The sequence below is a fragment of the Cryptomeria japonica genome, chromosome 7 (genome assembly GCF_030272615.1).
Source record: "Cryptomeria japonica chromosome 7, Sugi_1.0, whole genome shotgun sequence".
Taxonomy (NCBI): Eukaryota; Viridiplantae; Streptophyta; class Pinopsida; order Cupressales; family Cupressaceae; genus Cryptomeria; species Cryptomeria japonica.
The window spans coordinates 65,931,149-65,951,511 of NC_081411.1; the positions used below are offsets into that span (position 1 = coordinate 65,931,149).

At 35.9% G+C, this 20,363-nt stretch overlaps 1 protein-coding gene across 1 annotated transcript; it reads right to left on the bottom strand.

Annotated features, from left to right (window-relative positions):
- Window positions 1–15,742: 15,742 nt before the first annotated feature.
- Window positions 15,743–17,880, bottom strand: LOC131069340 (uncharacterized). Its single transcript, XM_058004711.2, has 2 exons — window positions 17,327–17,880; window positions 15,743–16,390 (listed from the first exon to the last, which is right to left on the bottom strand). The coding sequence occupies exons 1-2, from the start codon at window positions 17,739–17,741 to the stop codon at window positions 16,026–16,028; spliced, it is 780 nt and encodes a 259-aa protein (XP_057860694.2). The 5' UTR covers window positions 17,742–17,880; the 3' UTR covers window positions 15,743–16,025.
- Window positions 17,881–20,363: the final 2,483 nt, after the last annotated feature.

The following is a 20,363-nucleotide window of genomic DNA, read 5'->3' on the forward strand; positions in this document are numbered from 1 at the left end:
AATCCAATCAAATCAAGTACTAATCCAAGGACCAATCTAATCAAACCAAGTCCTAATCCAAGGACCAATCCAATTGAACCAATTCCAATCCAAATCAAATCCAATCCAATCCAAACCTAATCAAATCTAATCCATCATCATTCCAAGCCAAATCCAAATCCTCATCTTCATTTAACATCATCTTCATAATCTTTCCCAATTCCAATCTAATCCTTCACTCTCAACATGACTACCCAAAATTTCAAAGCTTGGTATGAGAAGATGCTCATGGAAATTCACGAACCTTCCTACCAAGTTAATCCCATAATCTCCCACTCTCCCATCATACCTTCATCCATCCCACCTCAACACATTACACCCAATCCCAATCTATACCATATTTCTTATCCTTCCTCTACCTTTGACAAGGGTAATCCATCTTATCCCCCATCCATATCTCCATCTTATTCCCCATCCATATCTCCATATTACCCCTCATCCACATACTCCTCTAATCAAATAAGTATACCTCCATCTCCCCCCCCCATCTACATCCCAATCCCCATCCTTCTACAATGAATTAATTACCTATACTCCCCATCCAAATCCTTTACTCCATAGTCCTCCAATCATTAATCCTAATTCCCCAATCCATTATCCTAATCCTCCATGCAATTCCAATCCCAATTCCAATCCCAATCCTAATCCTCCATCTAATCCCAATCCTCCATCTAATCCTAATCCCCCATCCAATCCCAATTTTCCATCTAATCCCAATCCTCCAAAATCCATATTGTCCACATCCTCCAAATCCATCATCCATAATCTTATCCAAGACATGCTAGCAAAGGAGACAAAATCGTCACCTCAAAGCAAAGTGGCCAAGTCTCCTCAAATCCTCCATCCACCCCAATCACCTCCACCTCAAAACAAATCCCAATCCCCCACACTTAATGATACTCCTATTTCCCAATCTACTCACATCAAAGCTTCCATACCTTCCTCCATCACACAATCCCCACAACTCCAAACATGCCAAAATCTTGTTCTAAAGAATGCTAGCATATAAACCTCTCCATCTCATGATACATCTCCCTCCACTCCATCTCATGAGGCATCTCCCTCCACTCCATCTAATGATCCCATCCCCTCCACTTCCTCTCATGATCATATGATTCCTCTATCATTGCATGATCCTCTTCCATCTCATGATCCAATAACCCCTTCAACTCCATCTCATGATACCCTCCCTACTAGTCAAGATCAAAGTACCCCTTCATCTCCATGTCATGATCCCAATCCATCTAAAGATCCTAATCTTCATTTCACATCTCATTCCCCTCAAAATGGACTCACATCTTGTTTCCAAAATAATAAGGGCCCTCAAGATAATGCTCAAGATGTTGGTACATCCTCTATTCCTCCTAAATATAAATTTCCATACAAATCAAAATCCCGTTATCCCTCATCTTCCGCATCCATTTTGGGACCCTATGTTCCAAAGTTAAACCTTTTATTCCTTCCATCCATTTTGGCCCCCTATGTTCCGATGCTCAATCCTCCATCTCTTCCATCCATATTGGGTCCTTACATCCCTCCATCCACCACTCCATCACCTCAAATAATCCTTAAGCAAGATCAACAAAGGCACACATCCTTGGATGCCTCCCAACACTCTCTTTCCACCATCCCATCAATAAAATCCATCAATCCTTCATCCTCAAGCACCCATCCCGTTGCTATTGGAAGCAATTTGGATGCCCAATGTAAAAAGCATAAAGCTCAAAATCTACAAAAATCAAAGGATCAACATGTCCCCTCAAAATGACATGCTCAAAAGAAAAATGTGATCCAAAAGAAAGAAAAATCAAAAAGGCCACAAAGGCCCCAAAAGAAAAAATCAAAAACTATGTGGATTCCCAAAGAAGCAATGCATCCCAAAGAAAAATAAAAATTGGCATCCAAATTTGTTAATCCAAAAGCACCATCTATTCATAAGTCTCCCAATCCTCCATCTAACACTCCTCCATCTTCAAAATCCATTTTGGGTCCTTATGTCCCAAAATCCACCATCCCAACTCCATCACTCCCTCTATTTTGGGTTCTCGTTTCCCAAAATATACATATAATCCAAAATCCTCTCCTCCACTACTCCAACACCCTTCAAGGTGTGTGCCAATGTTGATCTTCCACAAATTCTTCAAAACCCCATCCATTATCCACCATCCATTTCTCACAATCCCATTCCATTAGTCAAATCTTTCCAAATCCTTATCTTCCATCCCCTATCCATTTCATCTCCCCAATTATTATTACCAACATCTATCAACATACCTCCACTTCAAAGAAATAATAAGGGATACCATCTATGGAACTAGATGCTTGAGTCCTCCCTTCCTCCTTCACACGTCCACTATCTTCCATATCCACTCATCCTTATCCTTCTCCATCCAAACTATTCCAAAAATAAAATAAAAAATAAAAAATAAAAAAATCAAGAAAAATACAAAAATCAAAACAGAAAAAAGTAAAGAAAAATCATTTCATCCAATGGTGAAAACCACTTCTTGTGGCACCTTGGGTAAGTAACATGATGAAAACTTGGCAAACAAGCGTCATGTGTAATCCCCTCATCCCCTTGCACTCTACACTTGGGGGCAAGCTTCATCCACATAATCCTCCCATCCATCAACATCATATCTAAGTCCATTCTCCTATCCTATCTTTGATCTTGACTATCCTATCCATATCCTCCATCTCATATCCCTCATTCAATCAAAATAATTCCTCCATTCCTATATTTCATCTTGATCATATAAGAGGCAAAACAATCATGCATGCATGCTTTTGAGCATTCAAGCCTTAATCGCCATAATCCTCTACCATCCATATCCATTACATATTATCCTCCCACCTCATACATATTTATCCACCATCCTTGCATCCTTAATTCCACTACCTCTAGTGTGGGGCATTGTCCTCCTTTGCAACATGGTCCTTGGGTCTCCATCACCCTACTCTCCATCCTTTATTCCTTCATATCTTATCCATATCCATCCACTCCATCCACATATCTCCTATCCAAACAATAAATCCCTCCTTCCATCCATCCTTTTACCAATCCTTGGTTCTCCCTTGTCATTGGTTCCATTCAATCAAATCCTATCCACCAATCCACCCCATCCTATCCAATTTCTAATCCAAACCTATCTCATTCAATCGTATTCTCCATCTCTTCCAATTTAATCAATAATCCCATCCCTAATCTAATCCTGTTCAATCATCCATCCCCCCTTTCATCCTATCTAATCATGTATCCTTCTTCCAATCCTGTCCAATCCATCAAACTGAGCTTTCCCATCTACCCGAGCTCACATTGACTTGTGCCTAATCCAAGCACCCATCCATACTACGCTAATCAAATCCAAGTGGCAATTATCTCATTTGCAGATCTTGCCCATCCAGCTTGTCTTTTGTGATCCATCAATCAATCCATCACTGCCCATCGGGATGCATCCTTCCCTAGTCTGGCAGCTTATCCAAATCCATGTCCTACTCTTGGCAAGAGATATCAATTGGTCATGTGCATGTTGTTTGCATGCTTGATCTTTTCACTTTGTTTTTCATCTTGTGTCCCAGGACTATACTTGGTCAAGACTGCCTTGATCATCCTATATCTTGGTATGTCTTGGCTGGTGTATAATGGGGCATAGTTTTCATGGCATGGTGTGTTTGAAGGTCTTCCTTGTACAAACCAGCAACCCTACATTAGTGTTTATCAACACTTGCATGATTGTGTGCAAGGCATTCTTGTTCGACTAAGTGTCAGTCCATGCCTCAGATCTTCATATCATCCTGGTTCTTATAATCAGTGGTGTAGACTATCCATGGGAATATCAAATCTAGGTTTACTCTCTGTACTTGCTCAACAAGAAATCCAATCCATTTATCATTTCTTTGTCTCATTTCATTCACAATAGTCTAACCTATCCTAGTTCCCTCTTTCATTATCTACATCCTTTCATCACGTATTCTTCTAATTCCTTTCAAGAGCACACTTGTGTTCTTCGAACCCACATGTTCTCTCGAGGGGGCATACCATTGCTTCCTCGTCATCCTTCCTCCTTATAATCCCTTTTCTTCATCTCATGACTCAGGCATCATGCTACTAGTCCTTATCCTTTTCCTCCACTTTTTTTTTATTCTTCTTTGATATAACATCATTTCACAACACTATATCAAAGAGGGGCAAAATGTAGACACCTAAAATTAATTTAATTAATATTTAACTAATTTAAGCCTATCAACATAATTAATTAATTTAATTATGTTATCCTTATTCCTCTCAGAGTCAATTAAATCTAATTTAATTAATCCTATCACTATTGTCCAATAATTAATTTATGAAATAAATAAATTATTCCCCTATTCCTCTAAAGTCCCCCCCAATAATTATTTCCTCTAAACCCACTCAGTTAATTAATGCTAATTAATTAACCTAGTCATGTGATTCCTACAAATCACTTTTCCTAATCCCACTCAACCTAATTAACCTTCTAGAATCTCTCATAATCATGATTATCATTATTCCTCAATTTTTTAATTCCCACCCATGTCACATCAACATTGAGTCTCACAAAGAAACTAAAAATTTATTCTATTTTTTAGTCATATCCATCACTCAAATCCAATCCAATCCAATAATCCATCCATTAGTCTTGTTGAGCAAATGAGAGAATTCCACATCACAATCAATCAAAGGAGCACATCAAGTGGAGCATCATCAAAGGGGGCCTTCACTTCATCAAGCTCAATCCGAGGGAGAGGTAAAGATAGCAAGGTATAAACATTATTTTCATTTTTTTATGTGGTTTTATGCATGATTCATGTTCTTATGCTTTTAGTGTTTGATTTGTATGCTAGCCACCAATAATCCACCTTGTTGGCTTTCCCCTCTTCAGGTAGATAGAAAAAGAAAACCATCACCGGTACCATCACCTACACCCAGGAAAATAAGGCAAATACAACAGGCAGTGAGGCCTTCAATGAAAAAGTTGACTCCTAAGAAAAAGAAGGTAAAGCAAGATATTGCTCCACTGGATAAACTCTTGAGCGAAATAACTGAAGATGGAAAATTGAAAAACATTAGCAAAATATACAACACACTATCTGCAGATGACAGGGAAAGCATAGAGAACAATGTAATTTTACACTTAGATATATACAAGAAATATTTGATGGAAGTTGTTGATGAAATACCAAATGATCTGTTTAGGAGATTAGAAGCTAGAAGGTTAGCCATCGTTGAGCTGGACAAGAAAATTAAGATTGAAAAATTACTTGCAATACATCCAGTCAACTCAACTGATGAAATAGATAAACTAATCAGTGAAGCAAACTGAACAATATTCTCCACTGCTCACCGGCATGTAGCACTGATGGTTGGCAAAGTGAAAGAAGTCTCAGAAGATACAACAGATGGATGAGATATATTCTTTGTAGAAAAATAAAGAGAGGAAGAATTAAAAAGACAAAGACTATTAAAGTATATCAAAAGGACAGAGATAAGGGAAAAGGTAAGGTAGGTGGACCTCCAAGCCTCAAAATAATTGACAATGTACCCCCACCTCCTTTAAATACTCCACCGGTAGATACTACTGACAGTCAACCGGCCATTGAGAGTATGGAGACTCCATTAGAGGATACAAATCCCGAGTTTGAAATTTTGTACACTGTAAATATAGATACTCAAGAAGTATATGTTGTGGTTTATAGAGAAACCACTGAGGACAAGAAGACAGATGTGACTATTGAGTCACCTGCTACAGATGCTGAGGTTGAGGTAAATGAAACTATAAATATAAACACAAAAAAACCTACTCAGACAGAGAAACCGATAGAGGATACCACTGGTAAACCAACAGAGAAACAGGAAGTACATACAGAGGCTACACCTGAGAAACTGGTTGTTGAGAGCTCAGAAAAACCTTCTGAGACACAGATGGAGAAATCAGAACAGGTACAGGTTGAAACACAAGTTCAGACAGAAACGGTGCCACCGGCTAAAACTGAAAAGACCAAACCTTTACTTATAGAAATACAAACACAGACTAACCTACCAGAGGTCGAATCAAGCAAGGTGATTACTACAACCGGTAGCATGGCTATTGTGAAGACAGTTGGACAAACATCTCGTACTTGTATGGCAGAATTTCGACCTACAAATATAACAAAGGTCTTATTGGATTCAATAAAGAAGATCATAGAATGTAATGCACAAGCCTATAAGGCTATTGATGATACCATTCCCATTCTTAAATTGATAGCACGAAAGTGCATTGTTGACAATAAGGATTCTTTAGGTCAGCTAGACACATTGTCTAAGTTCATCACTGGCAACATTTTGACTATTGATCAAATAAATGAGGACACATTTAAGGAGAGAATGATTAAGAAAAAAGAGAAATTCTTTGAGGAAATTGTAAAGAAGAACAAGGAGAAAATTGACACCTTATTACCATAACTTGGAGAGACAATTTTTGATTTCAAGAAACTGTATAGAGACACTTGTAAAATAAATATTCTAACAGAAGACCTAGACAAAGAAATAGCAAAGCACAAGATGAGATTAATAATATTGCTGACAATATGATAGGTACATCAGATTCATTTTTGGAGATAGAAAAGAAAATTGCAGATCTAGAAGACAAAATTGAGAAGTTAGAGAAGGACAAAGAAAGAATAAAGGATAAAGAAAAGGACTTGAAATGTAAACTTGGTGCTAAACTAGATTACCTCATTTCTTTGAGAAAAGAAATTTCGGAGGCTCTGGTTCCCAGACTCAAGACATCGGAAGAACAAATGCATATACTCACCTATATAGTGCAGAGAACTCAAGAGGCACTAAAAGACAGCAAATCATTCAGTAATGGTTTAAATTTGGTTTTGATAGATATTTTTTAGATTGTAACCCACCAGTTACAAGAATTTAGGCAGGACTCCACTAACAGCGAATGACAACCTTTGTCATTGATGTCAAAGGGGGAGTAGTGAGATGAGAAAAATGATCAGAACAAGACATCATCAGCTCAAGGGGAGCAACACACATTTTGGGCACACATCTGGTACAATTTTTGCTACAGTTTTTGGCAAGCTTTTTGGACTTCAATTTTTGGATACATTTTTGAATTTTTCTCATGAGTGTTGCCATCAATGCCAAAGGGGGAGATTGTTGGCAAATGCACACTCCAATGAGAAATTGTAGGTGATTGAAGGTATTGTCATTGATGGCAACCTTGCAATCATATGATACCGGCAGGCACTGACACCGGCAGACTCTACATCGACATACAGAACATCGACACCGAAAGGAAGAATACCGACACCCTGGCCGACAAGAATTTTGTGTATTTGTATTTTGTAATTAATTGTAAAATCTTTTGTAAGCTGACTTGGTGGATTGTAATATGACTCATATAAGTATGAGATCATTGTAGATCATTTTAAGTAGATGAGATGTGAAATATGAATAGAAGGTAGCAGACCTAATATGTGAATTATTGGTTAAGGGTTTATGTATGTAGCAGAGCTTAAACCGGTACTGAATCTGGCATAGCAGATGCTAACTTGAAGGAGTAGAAGACATTGGATTTGTATAATTCATTTTTGTAAGTCAGTGTGACTTCTTTTGTATTTGAGCAGTGAGCTCTAGGCACTTGGCCTTCCTGCATGTGTAGACCCCTATTGTAAGCAATAATATTCTCTTATTGGTCAGAAAGCAAATATTGTGGGTCACAAATCCCACCGAGGTTTTTCCCACACCGGGTTTCCTCATTAAAATATTGTGTTATGGTGTGCTTCTTATGTTGTGGTTATTGTTCTTACTTGCTGCATTAATTTTGGTTTACTGGTACATAGTTTTGATATGCTTTTCATGTTATAAGTTAAGAAAGTTTTATTACCAGTCAGATACTGATTCACCCCCCCTCTCAGTATCTTTGGGAATCCTAACAAGGACCTAGGCTATGAAGGAGTGATTTAAGATAATTTGAAGGATAGCAAATTGTTGGCAGGAGACACTGCATACGTATAGATAAGTGTATGGGAGTTGTCATTGATGGCAACCCAGCTCTGAGATTCCATCCGGATTGTCTAGATTCATCTTATCGGAAGTATTTTGAGTAAAACTTCACTTTGGTTGCACATTTTACTTTGTGGTGATCATGGGGGCTTCACTTAGTGAACCTGGGTAATAGCACATGCGTTCATGGCATACTAAAGAATCCCCCTATTTTCAAAAAATATTGCCCTAAACTCTTTTTTTGTCACCCCCTCCCAATACACAAGCTAAATTAAAAGCCCCCCTATTTTCATCAAATATTGCATTTTTTCATAGCCCAAATTAAAAAACCCCCTATTTTCACTAATAGGCAATATATTGTACCCTCATTTTTGGGATATTAAACCCCCCAATATGAATGCACGTAATATAATATTGCCTAGCCAGTGAAGCCCCCATGGCAGTGATAGAGGTAGTTGGTTGGATGTTTGGAGTAATTTATTCCAGAATCTTTGCCTCCAGTGTTGTCTTTCGTGCATGATTGAAGATCCAGTATTCGACATTTCAGGAAGAACAGTGCTATTTGGCCGACTTATGATGTAACGTGTTGTGCAAAATTATTGGAATGATTTTGGTGATTGATTTTGTGTTCGAGGTTGCTTGGCCAAGATGTGGGAAGCATGTAGTCAATTTTTTTTGGTTTGCATATGCATTGGTGATCAGATTTCGCTGACTCATCTTACACGTTTTGAATATTTTGCAAGTGTTCTTGAAGCTGACTTATTGGTGAACTAAATTCATATTGCAGATATATATAAGAGATTGGAAAGTTCATTTTGCATATCAGAGAGTGTGCGAGTGTTGTGTATGTGTGATTGTGCACAGTTCCACATGCGCAATTGAAGGACTTTTTCTCCGAGTCAAAGCAGATAAGTAGAACAAAGCAACAAGTCTCAAAGCAGTGAGAGAGTTGTATTTTGTGCTTAAACTAGAACTATCCCACAAATTTATAGATGCTAATTTATAGTTTAATCTTGTTATTACCTTTTGTAATTTCTTTGTAAGACAGCGTGACTTCCAAATTTCATTTGTATTGATCAGTGAGCTTTAGGCAGTGTCCCTATGTAAAGTTTGCATTCCTATGTAAAGTTTTCACATACTTCTAACAAAGTATTATCTTACTATGGATAGGATTCCCACCATGGTTTTTTCCTTGACCGGGTTTTCCACATACAAAATCTTGGTGTTATGGTGGTATTTTTGTGTGTGTTTTGCTTATGCTTATCTCTCTTATTTATTTGCATTTAATGGTTTGAAGAACTAGTTAATAAAGTTAAAAGTTGCAAGACACTGATTCACCCCTCCCTGCCCCCCTCTTAGTGTTCATTGATTCCAACACAAATGCCCTTAAAATTGAAAACCCTAGCAATAAAAACTTTTAACAACAAGAGAGAAGTTTCACAAATTACATGCTTCACCAATGCTTTAGTGTCTTTGAATTGAAGCCAACCACATAGAGCCAATGCAATATAGGGAAAAAAGACAATTCATAACCTTTAGCACAAGGTTTTTAAAATGTATTTTTTTCAAGTCATGCGACAAAGGAAGCATGCATTCTAATCATATAATGACATCTATCTCAACCAATTTCATTAAATGCCAATCAACTATGATGAAGCCTTTGATCCAATAGGAGAAGCCCATGCCACTCAAGCCCAATCACCATTGAAAACATGTGTCAACATACCACATCATCACAACCTTGAAGGGAAGCACAAGAAATGAAATTGCACTGAGAGAGACTTTTGTGATACAATAGGGAGTAGCCATGCGTCCACTCAATCCCTAAAATAAATGATTTAGAATTACTTCTAGGCTCAACACACAAATAAGAACATACCACATCATCACAACCTTGAAGGGAAGCACAAGAAATGAAATTGCACTAAGAGAGACTTTTGTGATACAATAGAGAGTAGCCATGTGTCCACTCAATCCCTAAAATAAATGATTTGGAATTACTTCTAGGCTTAACACAAAAATAAGAAGTGTGTTTGGTTATGAAACTGCATTGTAGAGAGGTTATGTATTGCAATAGGATGCTATCATCTGGCTAAATAAGACAAGCTTGATTCACCCACATCCTCAATAGAAGATACAACCAAATCTTCACGATCAATGGGGGCACACCAACTAACAAACAACGACATCCATTAAGTGGGGTTGAGAAAAGTCACAAGTTCAAATCTTACAAGGGGTAAGGTATGCATGCCTTGTTTGTAGCATAGTTAGGTGCCTCTCGCAAGGAGTATAGGGTAGACCCATATACAGACCACTTGACATCGTGGACTACAAAAGAATCTTTCTTTCTTTCTTTCTATACTAGCTTATACATTACACAATTGAATCTTGACACATGAACAAGAAGTGGGAACCACATAACCTTTTAAAATACACACTTCCCAAGACATGCAACCTAATTAACGAGGCAACTGTTTTAGCCGGTAGTCCAGATGAAAAGGCCCCTAAAACAAGGCGGCCATATGAAACAACTTAAATGATCTACCTTTTTCTTCATATGGCATAAAGAGAATACAAGAAAATGACTAAATGATTTATCATTGGTTTAATAAGTCCCTACAAATTAGAAACCAAGAGCACAAGATTTGAAAAACAAAAGCCATGGGTCAAGATATGACCACCCAAACCTTGACAATTTAACATAGCCTAACACAATATTCGTCATCCAGGTACGATGAGTGTAATCATCTATGGCAGACAGCACAGATAATGCATTTCCAATCTCTGCGTTTTGCAGTACTTAGTTTAGAAGAGTCTCTCTCTCTGCCTTCAGGTGACTGGCCTTTCAAATTCGCCCTTTTGTAGCCAATGAATGCTAAATATGATCAGACATTTGACATAGTGGACTAATCCAGTACTGTCAGTTCAAAACCCCACATATTAAACTTAAGTTTAGAGAATGTTAGATAATTTTAAATGTTAAACATTTTTAAGTTTAGAAATGTAAGCTTAATATATATGATTTAAATCATTCGAACTCTTAAAATATGGGCAATAAATTACGACGAGGCAACCCTGGTAAATTCCTAAAGGGAAATTCAAGAAGGGAATCAAATCTCTCTCGAACACCTCTGTCTTTTCTGCATTTTGTTTCAGTAATTCAAAAGGAGAATAAATTCGCTTTCGAAGCTAAGTTTAGAATCCTTTTGTACTTCCTTCTGGTGCAAACTATTCCTATCCATTCCGGGAACAAATGTTTACCTTGAGTTCTTGCAAGTCCAATTCACACACAAGAGTATATAAACCACAGAGAAAACCCAGTAAGATGGAATTGAAGATTCTGTGACTTGGACATTCATCTTTTGTCCCTACCATGGAAAATAACAGTGCTTTTGTCAATTTGTTCCTTAATGGAATATACGCACAACCCAAAGCTAGGCATTGTGTTATTTGGACTAAATGTCAAATTTCTTCAATAAAGTTTAAAGGATCTGTACATGTTGCATCCATTACAAAAGCATGAAACGTTGCAAGATAAGAGTCGACCTTTCTTCAACCGGAAGATTTATCATTGCAACTTCAAGAGAAAGCAACTTATGGAAATAATTATTAAATGACTGGAAAGGAATGTGCCAGAGCGATAACTATATTTCATATAAGATTATGTTTAAGCTCACTTTTTTATCTCCATAGAGGCATTCCTTAAACCTGAATAGGGGAAAAGTTATTTATTATTAATAATTTAATAAGAAAGAAAATTAAGATATTTTTTTAAAGGCTGTATTAAAATCATAATCAGATTTGTTATGAAAGTGTGATGGTTGGATGTCATCTTTCACCCTTTTTTAAAAATTTAGAGGAAAAGCTTGAAAAGCAAGAGAGTGGATAGACACATAATGGATACAAGAGAAGGGGGTATAGGGTGTGATAAATTGAGGGTATAAAATATATTTTGGACGATCTTTGTTAGTGTATGTGTGAATTCATGACATATATTATTTCTTTTTAGATTACAAAGATAATCTAAACGTTCATTTCACATATCCTTTTAGAAAGTCTATAATCTATTTGAAAAAAATGTCTAAGATGGATATTCTTGATTATCTATATATGATTTTAAAATTAATTCCATTTGATTCTCTATAATTATCCATGTTAATATCCTTTGCTATATTTATCTAATATTATAAAATATAAAACTAGATCTATACTAGAGGAAGATCACTAGTTACCGTTCATGTTTCAATAGCCATTCACTCCTTGCAGACCCAACCCTCCAATTACTAACTTTAAAAAAACCAAAAAACAAATAACTAAAAGTTCATTAATAAATTTCACATGTATCAATAGCTACTCATTTTTTTGGCATTTTTGGACCATAATTGGCCCATTCGTGCACCTTTATTGGTACCCATAAGGCATGACTACTAGGGTATTTGTGCACAAGTATTGGTAATTTTAAGTACATTGTTATTGGGGCATCTTTATGTGGGTATCAAATGACACTTTGAAATGTGTACTTTTTGAATGTTGCCCGCATAACAGATCCCACAGTGTGCATCATTACTACCCAGAAGTCAACACAATAGCTATAAACAATTAAATCACATACAAAGGCAAACAAAAAAAAAAGGCAAAATTTGATATACCATTTAGAATCTGTGAGTACATGAAATTAGCTATAACAACAACTAGTATGCTTCCCCTATTTAAATTAACATATTATTATGTAGCGAAGTTGTAATGTAATTTGTTGAGTTAATAAATAACATATCCTAAAGAAACTAACTAGTAAGGAGAGGATGAGGCTGCTCCTGCTTGCCACTGAAACCTTAACCCTATGATTAAATGAGTATTTTATACCACTTTATGTAGCTCTTGATGGATGCATCTATTCCAATGATAGGTCTCATGGCTATCGCGTTGCTGCCAGTGGTGGTTCTAGGACCATTTTTGCTGGGGGCTCTCCCTACGATGGCACCCATCTTCTATGCTTTTAATTGTGAGCTTTCGATCTTTTCAAAAGGGAGGCACTAATGAAGGGTAGCATTTGGATGTAGAGTGAGAATTTTCTCTTATCTAACGTTGTGGTTTCCCTCTTTCAATTATCAAATATAAGTATTAAATATTATGACTATTTGAGATAGATTGTCTCACTTCTTCCTTAAGTTTTGAGAGGAGTTTTTTTTTTTTTTTTGAGGGTATTGGTAATGCTATTGATCATTTTCTATAGGTGGATGCTATTAAAACTATCAAAGTTAGTTGGTTTTATTTTTTCCCATCTCTTCCTAAATATTTGATTGGTCATTTTGAGGATGTTAAATTTTCTAGTCCTATAGTAGTGGTTCCTACCATGGCCTAGGAGGCTTCTCTAGAGGTGGCCCTAGAAGATCAATCAAATTTAGTACAACTGTGGACATCTTTGGTCAAACTTTCCTCCTCTTTGAGAGAGGTGACTTGGGTGGTGGCCTTAGAAGGGGAGTCCCTCTTCTTTCAAGATGCTCTAATGAATTTGACAATAGTGTGTCTTGGATGATTGTCCAAAGAAATAAGAAAGATATTCCTTATTAGTTTTAGATTTCCATAATCAAGTTAAGGGTGTGTGGATTCTTGCGATAGGGTCAAACATTGTGTACGATGTGGACCCCTTATTGTTGTTCTATTGAGGTAGCTTGTTTTGTGGTACAACCTTTTGGTGTTTGTGAGTCTATCTTTGTTTGTCCTTATTCTTGTTGGTTGTGGTTATTTTCCATATCTTGTGGAAATTGATGCTTAGGATGTGATGCAAGTGCACAATTTTTTTCGTATTTAGCTATTGTTGTAGCATTTTTATCTTTTTCTTTGTCTTGTAAAGGGCTTGAGACCCTAGTTTATTTTTTTGATATATCAAAAATAATTTAGTTTAAATTCGCAATTCATAATCTAGTTACTAGTCGAATAATTTACATCTATTTCTAGTGATTCATACACATTTTACAACCCAAAATCACCTTAAACATTAAACAATATATTTAAGAGTTTTTATGGGCTTACATTTGTTGTTCATGCCTATTTTAAATTTGAATTGAATTCTATACATAAAATTTTATGCTTGTAGATTTCAAAACTGAGCATGCATTACAAGGAGCATGCACATATCTTAATCCATTTTTAAATCCTTTTGATGAGTGTTTGCTATTCACTTTCGTGTTGACTAGGTGTTCTACTTTGACATGCATGTTCATATTAGTTCACAAACATTAGTTTACAAGCAAGTTGAAGTGAGAGAAAAATGGAAGTGTGACATGTGCACACCTTGCATCTTTCCTTTGTTGGAGTAAATAATTTATACATTAATTCACTAAATAATCGATGCCTTAATTAGTAATTAATTATTGGCATTTATTATTTAGTTAATTAATTTATTAGAAATAATTAATTAATATTTGTTTCATGCATTTAATTAATCTACTATACTATTTGTGCATACATGACTGATTCATGCATTCTCTTTCAACTCTCAGTCTATCTCATAAACTCCGCCATTTAGGGTTCCTATCTTTAGAGTTAGATTTCTTTATAAGGATGTCATATCCTTCATTGTAACTCAAACAATTTCAAAGCAAAACAATCAATTTCATTGTTATTGTCTTCAATTATTTTGATGTTCAATTCTCTCTTTATGTGTGACAAGTATTCTTGAGAAGATAACTGGGCTTGTGGGATTCACATTTCACGAATTCTAACATTCCCTCCATTCTTTTTTCACTCTAGACCTATTTGTCCTATATCCAAAGACTATTTCACGTGAATGTTAACAAATGACATGATCCTTGATTAAATATAATTAAAAATATCCTAAGGAATTGTATTCAATCTTCATTTTTCCTATTCCATATTTTGGATTAAATTTATTTATTTGTTTCAATTGATCAAAGGCTCTAACTAATTAATTTTTGGCTTGTGTAAAATATTCAAATATGTGTGGCTATTGTGAAGTATAAAAGTTCATATCCTAATTTATCTAGGAAAATCTATTTAGAGCTTAATTACACATAGCATTATCATCACACAAGCATATTGTAAACAGATATTAGGCATTCATACAACTTCTTGAAGTGTCTTTAAACATTTTTAAAACATTGAATTGGTAAAGAGTTTGATTAACGTAAAAGAAGGGGAACAAGTCATGCCTTGCACCTAGCCAAACAGTTGAAAGGATCAAATTTGCAACTAAAAAGATGATCCAATATGAAATGAACATAAAAAATTGTAATTTGACACAATTCATCCACACATTTAATAATTGAATACTAAAACAAACAACAAAATATTATTTATAACAAAATATTCTCCTCCAAATCTTAAAACTAACTTCTTTATTCCTACTTATCAATTTCACCAATTTTCCATGTTATCAATATAGTATCATTGTCTCAATCTGCTCAGTCTATTTATTATATTAATTATGTGTTTATTTTTTTCATATTATGTTTCAGTTCTAGATTAAAAAGATATATCTACAGCATTTATTTGCTGTTTTGGACTGTTTATTTGTGCTCATCTTGGCTGTCTTATTATAATCTATTCTTGCATTTTTCAATAAAAAACATATATATCCACAACATTGATATTTGTTTTAATTAGATTTACTATGAATTTTATTTAATATATTATATTTCCTCAAAATCTTAATACATGATCTTTCCAAAACTGTATGATTTCCCTTTCAACTGTTCTTATTTTGAATATATATACAAACATATAGATTGTAGCTAAAATGGAAGAATCTCTAGTCTGTTCCATGCCCTAATACAATCTCAAGACCAGATGCATTGGCTTGCTAATTCCTACCATGGGTGTATCAAGTCAAAGAAAAACCCTAAAGGCAATCAACCCAATATGAAAATATGCCTGTCCAATCGTTTTGACATAAATATATACCAAATTTGGTGACCAAAGTATGTTCTATCAAAGAGCTATGGCATTATTCGGTAAGAAACTTATGCAAATCAGCCTTATAAGTAGATACTGTCATTGTGCAGGGCAACCAGCTCATAAACTCCACAGAAGACATAACCTCTTCAGTTTCCATCTCCTCGCCATGTTCTCTGATATATTTGAGGTAATTAGAGGCTCCAAGAAATCCAATGCTGTCTGCTACAATGCCTGTTCCTTTGCCAAGCATACCTTTCTCCTTGAGCATCAGGAAGTCTGGTAAATAACAGTGCTTGAAGTGGTCTAGAAATATGAAATCAAAATGAATGGCTCCCATTTCATCCAAAATCTCCCCCAATTCATCACAAACATCAGTCAATGTCCCTTCCAATACCTCCACCTTGGAGGACAGCCCTGCAATTGAAAGTCAACATATCATACATCCAATTAGGAAACCAAATTCAATGTCACGTGAAATCTCTAGGATCTGAAAGGTATCAGATTTTAATAGTGAAAGCCCATTAACATATTTGTCCTCGCAACAATTGAAATACTTAAAAATAAAGGTTGTGGGGATTTTTCAATATTTGATAGATAGGGTTCCAAAATTATATACTTAACTAAACTCCATAGTTCCAAGAAGTTTCCTGACGGGGGATGTGGGGATGAGCTGATGGGTTTAAGGGATGGGGAACCAAGGGCTTAAATTTTGGGATGACGAGGAGACGGCAGCCGGGCCACGATGGGGTGTTGTGCTGATATACAAATTGAGGTAAATTGAAATCTTCAAGACAAAATCTGCAATATAATACCTTTGCAAGTGTCACATGATAGGCAAACTAGTTTTCATGTGGGGATGAGCGGACGGGTTTAAGGGATGGGGAACTGAGGGCTTAAATTTTGGGATGACGGGGAGACAGCAGCTGGGCCACAATGGGGTGTGGTGCTGATATACAAATTGAGGTGAATTGAGATCTTCAAGGCAAAATCTGCAATATAATACCTTTGCAAGTGTCACATGATAGGCAAACTAGTTTTCACAAAGTTAAAGGTTGCAATCAGTATGTAATGACATGTGCCATATATCAACCGAACCAATGGCATCCTTGGTGGAGGTGGCAGAGGTGGTGGTGCTATAAGGGGATGTTTGCCCAAGTCCCCCAAGTCTCAGAAGTGTCCCCATACAGATTACCCAGGGTTTTTTAAGGGGGGGATGCATCCCTGTGAAACACTGTGTGTAAACCCTAAATACCATTTTTCCTTGCAACCCTGATGCTATCCTCTACTTCCCAGATATGATATAGAATAACCAAATTTTTATATTTTAGTCAATATTAGAGACACTCTTACCTGCATGATCTATTATTGCTGTGGCAACCTCACTGTTAAGTGGATTCATTTCTACAGAAACCAGCTTGCTACCTGGCTTTGTCATCTTTAGAGCAATTTTAATGGCTGAATAGCCACAGTATGTTCCAAGCTCTAAGGCCAATCTGGGTTGAAACTTTTGGACTGCAGATTCAAGAATGGAGCCCTTCTCTTTGCCTACAGTCATCAGCCAGGTATGATGACTGAAATCATCAATGGCAGATAGCACAGATTCTGCATTTCCTTTCTCTGCATTTTGCTGTACATAAGTCAGAAGAGCTATCTCTCTGCCATCAGATGACTGGCCTGTCAACTTTGCCTTTTTGTCACTGATGAATGTTAAATATGACCAGACCTTTGACACAGAGGACTTGGCTCCTTCAACATACCTCTCCATTGAAACAATAAGAGGTGAATAAGAGGACCAAAATAAATGATATCAATCAAAGATTTGTGGCCTTCACAGGTGGTCAGTAGTGTGTAAAATATATTGTTATAGTGTAATAAGCCCTTGATATACAGGCAGTTTATTAGAAAGAGGGAAACTTGGATACTTCAATAAGGGATTAGTTCCCTCTCGAGACTAAGTTATACTTTGTCTGATGTGTCCTCGCCTGTCTTTCCTGATCTTTTGATTCAATAATTCAAAAAGAGAATAAATTCGCTCTCAAAACTAAGTTTAGAATCCTTTCGTACTTCCTTCTCGCTCAAATCATTCCAATTGATTCTGGGAACATATGTTTGCCTTGAGTTCTGACAAGTCCAATTCAAATCAGTTTCACACAAGACTCTGTAAACAACAGAGAAAATCCAGTAAGTTGTAATTGAAGATTCTGTGACTTGGACATTCTTCTTGGTCCCTACCATGGAAAATAACAGTGCTTTTTGTCAGTTTAAACCCTAATGGAATATACACACAAACCAGAGCCAGGCATTGTGTTATTTGGACTAAATGTCAAATTCTTCGAGCATGTTTTAGGTTCTGTATATATTGCCTCCATTACAAAAGCATGAAACATTGCAAGATGAGAATCAACCTTTCTTCACCAGGAAGATTTCTTCAAGTGAAAGCAACTTATTATCACTGAAGATCATTAATAGACTGAAAAGGAATGTGCAGGAGGGATAGTTGCTACATATGGATATTATTCTTTTCTTAGGCATGCACTGAAGCCTTCTATTTTTCATCCATGTTTATTCACACAAATATTCGTCATCTCCTCTGGAGTTGGCTTTAGTCTACTCCCTGTTTTGCAACTCCCTTCTAATTAACTCTCACTTTGAAGATGATGGCCTCATGTTTCTTCACGATAGAATTTAAAAAGCTTCCAACATTGTTGGAGTGTTAGATCCCTACTAGGCTGCCTTTAGATCCAAAATTTCCATGTACTAAAAGAAATTTTACATGACTAGGACATCCATGGAGGATGGATTCTAGTAGAGTGGTTCAACAAATTAAGCAAGGTATAATTTGATTTGGGAGTTTCTTAAGTTAATATAAGGAAATGGAATATCAGTAGATTTAAATAAACTTTTATATTATTTTATCATTAGTTCATCTTAATGAATAATAAAATACTCATGATTATATAATTATACAATTAAAAATATTGAGGTATATGAATAGTGATCATATTTTTAGTTGCAATATTAAATTATTCAATATCAATCTAAAATGTTTCCACCCAAGACTCCCCAAAACATGACAAATATATAGTCATGAGTAATAAAATATTCATGACTATATAATTATACAATTAAGAATGGTGAGCCATATGAAATCAAGTTGTTCATAAGGAAATCCTGCAACAAGGATAACCAAACAAAGCATGTTGTTTGTAAGGAAATATTGCAATATTGAATTGAAAATAAGCAACAAAGAGGCCGCATATATGCCCCCCCTTAAGATGTCAACATAACCCTATGTTGATGTCTTAACGTAGAAAGAAAAGACAAGGGTGCATACCTTTATCACTAAAGAGGTCTCTCTTTAAGCAACAATGAACATTACTCCAAGCTAAATAGGCATAACTCTTTTGAAACAAGGAAGAGATAGTTGTAAAAGAAATATTGCAACAAGTGTAAATGGATCCTTTTGAGGGATGCATAGCTAAAGAGAGAAGAGATATTTACTCAAAGATTTCTACCTTCAGCAAATAGAGGAGATATTTAATAAAGATGACATCTTTGAAAGGGGATGAAAACTAATAATACACACCTTCCCTATCACTAGGTAAAAGTAGATTCTTAGTGAAGGACTGCACACTTTTACTAAGGAGAGATTGTTCATAAAAGACAAATTGTTTCAAGCAAAGAATAGGTCCTAACCAAGGGACAAACATGTACTTACATGGAGGATAATTCTATGCAAGAAATGACATCAAGTTATGAAAGATGCAACTCAACAAAGGAAAAGAAAACCTTTGAAAAGTGAGAAGATTGAAACATTATTCTTCCCCCCCCAACCATGGAGACAAGAATAAGACTATTATGTTGCTAACCAAACATGATTGCACATGAAACTGTACCACTGTGAATGACAAAGAGCCCCCAAAAAGGTAAGCTACTAATGTCACATAGTGAGGAGCAAGATAATTAGGCAAAGGAAGTGCTAATGCACTACTTTCAAATTTGGATCAAGAAAAAGTATGAGATCTGGTGTGATATGTATATGATCTCTATCACATAAATCTTGAACAAATTCTTTAATAGCTTTAAATTCAACAATAGAATGCGAATAGCTGCAATGAAAGAGGCATACACAATACCATCTTTGTTATTAATAAAGGACAAGGTTTTGGTAAAAGAATTGATAAAGGAGGGGGACGGGTTTTATTATGGACTTCTTTGTAATTTGTTTTGTAAGGACATGTTGAGGGGCCGAAGGGATAAATAGATGGAGGAAGAACCTTTGTAGGAAGATTCTCATTTCTATCACCACCATTCATGTCCACTTTATTAGGTTGGGACGAATTATTCTCACCATCTAAAGATTCATCTCTACTCAATGTTATGTTAG

Coding starts and splice junctions, on each gene's coding strand:
- LOC131069340 (XM_058004711.2), bottom strand. CDS start 17,741: ATGGAGAGGTATGTTGAAGGAGCCAAGTCCTCTGTGTCAAAGGTCTGG. Junction 16,391..17,326: donor AGCAATAATAGATCATGCAG/GTAAGAGTGTCT, acceptor TTTCAATTGCAG/GGCTGTCCTCCAAGGTGGAG.